Source organism: Hemitrygon akajei, unplaced genomic scaffold (genome assembly GCF_048418815.1).
Source record: "Hemitrygon akajei unplaced genomic scaffold, sHemAka1.3 Scf000058, whole genome shotgun sequence".
Lineage (NCBI taxonomy): Eukaryota > Metazoa > Chordata > Chondrichthyes > Myliobatiformes > Dasyatidae > Hemitrygon > Hemitrygon akajei.
This window is the reverse complement of record NW_027331944.1, coordinates 1792759-1798443: the sequence shown is the minus strand read 5'-3', so window position 1 is coordinate 1798443 and position 5685 is coordinate 1792759. Positions and strand designations below refer to the sequence as shown.

Genomic DNA, 5685 nt, shown 5'->3' with positions numbered 1-5685 from the left:
ACTTGGAGTACTGCGTCCAGTTCTGGTCACCTCACTATAGGAAGGATGTGGAGGCATTGGAAAGGGTACAGAGGAGATTTACCAGGATGCTGCCTGGTTTAGAGAGTATGGATTATGATCAGAGATTAAGGGAGCTAGGGTTTTACTCTTTGGAGTGAAGGAGGATGAGAGGAGACATGATAGAGGTGTGCAAGATATTAAGATGAATAGACAGAGTGGACAGCCAGCGCCTCTTCCCCAGGGCACCACTGCTCAGTACAAGAGGACATGGCTTTAAGGTAAGGGGAGGGAAGTTCAAGGGGGATATTAGAGGAAGGTTTTTCACTCAGAGAGTGGTTGGTGCGTGGAATGCACTGCCTGAGTCAGTGGTGGAGGCAGATACACTAGTGAAGTTTAGGAGACTACTAGACAGGTATCTGGAGGAATTTAAGGTGGTTGGTTATATGGGAGGCAGGGTTTGAGGGTCGGCACAACATTGTAATGTGCTGTACTATTCTGTGTTCTATGACTCTGTTGTTAAGTAGGTGGTTTCGGAGTGGCTAGTCTCCGTGTACTTGGAGCCGCGTGATATAATAGGTCTCTGTCAGCATGGTTTCCTCGAGGGAAAACCCTGCCTGACGTATCTGTTGGAATTATTTGAAGAAATAACAAGCATGATAGACATTGGGGAGTCGGCGGATGTTGTGTGGTTGAATTTTCAGAAGGCCCTTGACAAGGTGCCACACAGGAGGCTGCAAGACCCGGTGGTTTTACCGGAAAGGTACCGGCACGGGACAAATACTGGCTGATTGGCAGGAGGCAGAGTGTGGGGGAGAAAGGGAACTTCTTCTGGTTGGCTGCCGGTGACTCGTGCTGTTCCACGGGGGGTCTCTGTTGGGACCGATTCGTTTCACGTTATAATGCCGATGATTTGGATGATGGGATCGATGGCTTTGTTGCAAAGTTTGCGGAGCAGAGGCGCTTGGTGGCTCTGGGACTCTACTCATAGAGTCACAGAGAAACACGACATACAGGGACGCCCTTCGGCCCATCTTGCCCATGCGGAAACCATTTAAGCTGCATTATCCCAGCCCGCTGTAGCTGGATCATAGACCCCCAGAAGCCTCCTATCCGTGTACCTGTCCAAACATCTCCTGAACGTTGGAATCGAGCTCGCACGGACCAGTCGTGCTCGCAGATCATTCCGCACTCTCACGACCCTCTGAGTGAAGGCGTTCCCCCTCATGTTCCCCTTAAACTCCTCACCTTTCACCCTTAACCTTTGATCTCCGGTTGCAGTCCCACCCAACCACAGCGGATAAAGCCCGTGAACCTCCATCAAATCCCCTCTCAATCTTCTACGTTCTATAGAATCCTGACCCATTCAATGTTTCCAGAAACCACAGGCCCCGCAGACCCAGGAGCATCTCTGTGAATGTTCCCTATGCTCTGCACTCCTTTCCCGTAAGTAGGTCACATCCGTAAGGGGCCAGGGTCAGGTTCCATGCCCCAAGCGTAGGGCAAGAGCCCGAGAGAGGGCAAAACGAGGCGGGGAATAGCTGAGCGGGGGGAGGGACATGTCGGAGGGTGGGTGGAGGGACCAGATCTTTAAAGACGGCCCTGACAAGTGGCAAGAGAGTGAGAGAGGGTGAGAGAGAGAGTCAGCGAACGAACGAGTGCAACAGAGAGAGAGATGGCACCAGTGTGGACAAAAGAACAGCCGGCCACGACAGAGGTCCATAAGGTCGCAGATGAGGTTTGTTCCAAACTCTTCCAGAACCAGGAGCACAGTCCTCCCCACTCCCACACCCCTTAAACTGCCCTCCTTGGGGGGAATGAAGAGAGAGGGGGGTGAAAAAGTGAATAAAATAGTGATATATACATATATATATATATATATATATCTCCAGGCGAGATAGGGGAGGGAGGGCAGAGAAATTTTCGAGCACGGAGAGGGAGAGAGAAGGAAAGAGCGGGAAGCAGAGAGAGCGAGCGAGAGAGAGAGAGAGAGAGAGAGAGAGAGAGAGAGAGAGAGAGAGAGAGAGAGAGAGAGAGGAGAGAGAGAGAGAGAGAGAGAGAGAGAGAGAGAGAGAGAGAGAGAGAGAGAGAGGTAGAGACACGGATGAAAGCTGAGAGTTCCAGAAGGAGAATTGGAGAGAAGGTAGACGGATACAGACGGGAAGAGGGAGAAGAGCGAGAGCGAGACGGGAAAAGTGTGAGAACGAGCAGGGAATGTGGAATGAGGGAGCAGAGAGTGAGGCGAAGGACAGGGCAGGAGAAGGGGAGAAAGATCAGTGACGGAGCGACGGAGATGTAGAAAAGCCCGGCCAGGGTAAAGAGTATAGAGGCAGACAGAAAGAGGGGGAAAGAGCAGGGGTTGGGGAGAGAGCGGTAAGAGAGAGAGACGTTGAAGCGGGGTGAGAGAGCAGGGAAATCGAAGAGAGGGGGAAGAGGGAGACGGTGAGGGGGTGAGAGAGCAGGGGAGGCGGAGAGAGAGGGAAGAGGGAGACGGTGAAAGGGGTGAGAGAGCAGGGGAGGCGGAGAGAGAGGGGAGAGGGAGACGGTGAAGGGGGTGAGAGAGCAGGGGAGGCGGAGAGAGAGGGAAGAGACGGTGAGGGGGTGAGAGAGCAGAGCAATCGGAGAGAGGGAGGAGGGAGAGAGTGAGGGGGTGAGAGAGCAGAGGGGTCGGAGAGAGGGGGAGGAGGGAGACGGGGAATGGGGTGAGAGAGCAGGGGAGGCGGAGAGAGAGGGAAGACAGACGGTGAGGGGGGGTGAGAGAGCCGAACGATCGGAGAGAGGGGGAGGAGGGACACGGTGAGGGGTTGAAAGAGCAGGGGAGGCGGAGAGAGTGGGAAGGGGAGATGCAGTGAGGATAAAATGATCGATCAGAGAAAGACGAGGAAGAGTGGGGAGTAAGGGAATCGGGGAGAGGGGAAAGAGGGAGACGGAGTGTGGGTGGTCAGAGAGAGACGAGGAAGAGTGGGGAGTAAGGGAATCGGGGAGAGGGGAAAGAGGGAGACGGAGTGTGGGTGGTCAGAGAGAGACGAGGAAGAGTGGGGAGTAAGGGTACGAGGTGGGGAAAGGCGAGAGAGAGACGGAACGAGGAAAAGCGGAGAAATGGAAGGGGGGGGGGGAAGAGAAAAAGAAATGGTACCGCCACTCGCTTCCGGACACCCTTCTTCGTCCCGCTTGTCCTCTCCGGGAGATCCAGAAGTTTGTGCTGTTCCTGTCCAGGTGAAGTCCGACGCGGAGAGTCACATCCACGCCTTAGAGCAGATATTCGTCGCGAAATCGTACCGTGAGCAGGACCAGACTATCATGCTGGGGAAACTTCTGCTGATCAAGGTCGAGTTTCCACACAGAAGCGGGAAGGGAGCAGAGCTGGGAGGGGAATGGAGACCGGGAGGGTGTGGGAGGGGAATGGAGACGGGGAGGGGTGGGAGGGGAATGGAGACGGGGAGGGTGTGGGAGGGGAATGGAGACAGGAAGGGGTGGGAGGGGAATGGAGACGGGGAGGGGTGGGAGGGGAATGGAGACCGGGAGGGTGTGGGAGGGGAATGGAGACGGGGAGAGGGTGGGAGGGGAATGGAGACCGGGAGGGTGTGGGAGGGGAATGGAGACCGGGAGAGGGTGGGAGGGGAATGGAGACCGGGAGGGTGTGGGAGGGGAATGGAGACCGGGAGAGGGTGGGAGGGGAATGGAGACCGGGAGGGTGTGGGAGGGGAATGGAGACGGGGAAGTGTGGGAGGGGAATGGAGACCGGGAGGGGGTGGGAGGGGAATGGAGACCGGGAGTGGGTGGGAGGGGAATGGAGACCGGGAGAGGGTGGGAGGGGAATGGAGACCGGGAGCGGGTGGGAGGGGAATGGAGACCGGGAGAGGGTGGGAGGGGAATGGAGATCGGGAGGGGGTGGGAGGGGAATGGAGACGGGAGGGGGTGGGAGCGGAGAGGTGTAAGGGAGGTTACGATTAACAGAGACGGGACTGGAGCAGGTCTAGCAGGGGAATGCAGACCGGGAGGGGGTGGGAGGGGAATGGAGACCAGGAGGGGGTGGGAGGGGATTGGAGATCGGAAGGGTGTGGGAGGGGATTGGAGACGGGGAGGGGTGGGAGTGGAAGGGAGACCAGGAGGGCTGCCGGGGACGTAGATGGTGTTCGGGAGAGAGAGTAAGATGGAGATGGGGACGGACGTAGAGGAGTGAGTGACGGAGACTTCAGGAGATGTAGGAGCTGGAGGGGGTGACGTGACGAGGAGAGGTTCAGGGGAGGTAGGTGGTGACGGAGACCGGGAGGATTAGAGGGGAGGTAGGGGATGACAGTGAAGTGGACGGGGTGCGTCAGAGACGGGGAGGAGTGCAGGGCAGGGAACGCATGACGGAGTCGGAGAGGGGTTTAGGGGAGGGAGGGGTGACGGAGACGGGGAGAGGTGTAAGGGAGGTTAGGATTAACAAAGACGGGGAGGGATATGGGGAGGGAGGGACGATTAAAACGGGGCGGTAGTGTAGGGTAGGGAGGGTTGAAGGAGTCGGGGAGGTGTGTAGGGTAGGGAGGGGTGATAGAGACGGGGAGGTGTGTAGGGGAGGAAGCGGTGATGGAGTCGGGGAGGTGCGTAGGGGCGGGTGGGTTGAAGGAGTCGGGGAGGGGAGCAGCGAGGGATGAAGTGGCGGGGATGTGGAGGGAAGTCTCGCGAGAGCGCGGGTCACGGAGTTGGCAGTGGGAAGGAGCGGTTAGCGGACGGGATTCCCATGACTAACCGAGTGACCCTGCCCACAGATCGATATTGGAAACCCCAACAACTTCGTCCACATGGAGGTGTTCGTTCCCAGTAACAAGCTGCCAGTTCTGGTGGCGATCCAGGAAAACTACAAGAATTGCGATCCGCTGGAACCCTTGGTCTGAGAAATGAGAGTTTGCTGACCGATGCCAACCCCTCGCTGTGCTTGCGGCCCACCCCTCGGGAATATTCCCCTCCCTCCCTACAAAGCTCGTCACACGGGGTAGTTGGGACATCCTTCAGCTACCCACTGCTTAATGCTGGGTTTGGTTCTTCCTGTCCACCTCCCCCAGACCCTACACACCCACCTCCCCCCCGCCAACTCACCGACACGTCCCGCGCTCCCGGAATACCAGCAGACCCACCTCTCCAGCTCGCTGAGGCCACCTGAACCGTCAGCTGTTCGACGCACAAGCTTTTCGCCAATAAAACTATTTGATCCGATTGGTCGTCTGGTCGTCTTTAACCATCCCCTCTTTCGGATGCTGGGGGGGGTGCAACGCTGCCGGGGCAGCTAGTGCGGATGTCTGAGGGGGAGTGCGGAGCTGGACGTCTGCGGGCCGCTGAACTACAGTCTCACGGAGATCCAATCGGAGGGAGGCGGTCACGGAGACAAGGGGAGGGGGCGCGGTTCGAGTTGGCGTGTGGAGGGGAATCACTGCGAGGTGTGGATGGTGTCAGCGGGAGAAGAGGGCGGGGTCAGTGGGAGGTGGGCGGGATGAGAGGAAATAGAGGGCGGAGTCAGTGGGAGGTGGGGGCGCGTCAGTTGGACGAGGGGCGGGTTTTGCGGGAGGAGAGGTCGGGATCAGTGGAGAGAGGGCGCGAGTGGAGAGAACGGTTCTTGTTGTACAATCTGCGGCAGGGAGCGCGTATGAGGGACACCATTCAATCAGGGCGGCGATCGAGATTTTCAAAGGCAGAGTTTCGGGGCAA

The 5685-nt window shown here is 57.6% G+C and overlaps 1 protein-coding gene across 1 annotated transcript; it reads left to right on the top strand.

Moving 5' to 3' along the window:
* The first annotated feature begins 1604 nt into the window (after window positions 1-1604).
* LOC140721604 (cystatin-B-like) lies at window positions 1605-5196 on the top strand. Its single transcript, XM_073036416.1, has 3 exons — window positions 1605-1735; window positions 3214-3324; window positions 4752-5196. The coding sequence occupies exons 1-3, from the start codon at window positions 1673-1675 to the stop codon at window positions 4875-4877; spliced, it is 300 nt and encodes a 99-aa protein (XP_072892517.1). The 5' UTR covers window positions 1605-1672; the 3' UTR covers window positions 4878-5196.
* The last annotated feature ends 489 nt before the right edge of the window (window positions 5197-5685 follow it).

Excerpts from the sequence above, each read along its gene's own strand:
- LOC140721604 (XM_073036416.1), top strand. The coding sequence starts at position 1,673 with ATGGCACCAGTGTGGACAAAAGAACAGCCGGCCACGACAGAGGTCCAT. Across the intron at positions 1,736-3,213 it reads TCCATAAGGTCGCAGATGAG|GTGAAGTCCGACGCGGAGAG; the intron begins GTTTGTTCCAAA and ends GTTCCTGTCCAG. Across the intron at positions 3,325-4,751 it reads GGAAACTTCTGCTGATCAAG|ATCGATATTGGAAACCCCAA; the intron begins GTCGAGTTTCCA and ends CCCTGCCCACAG.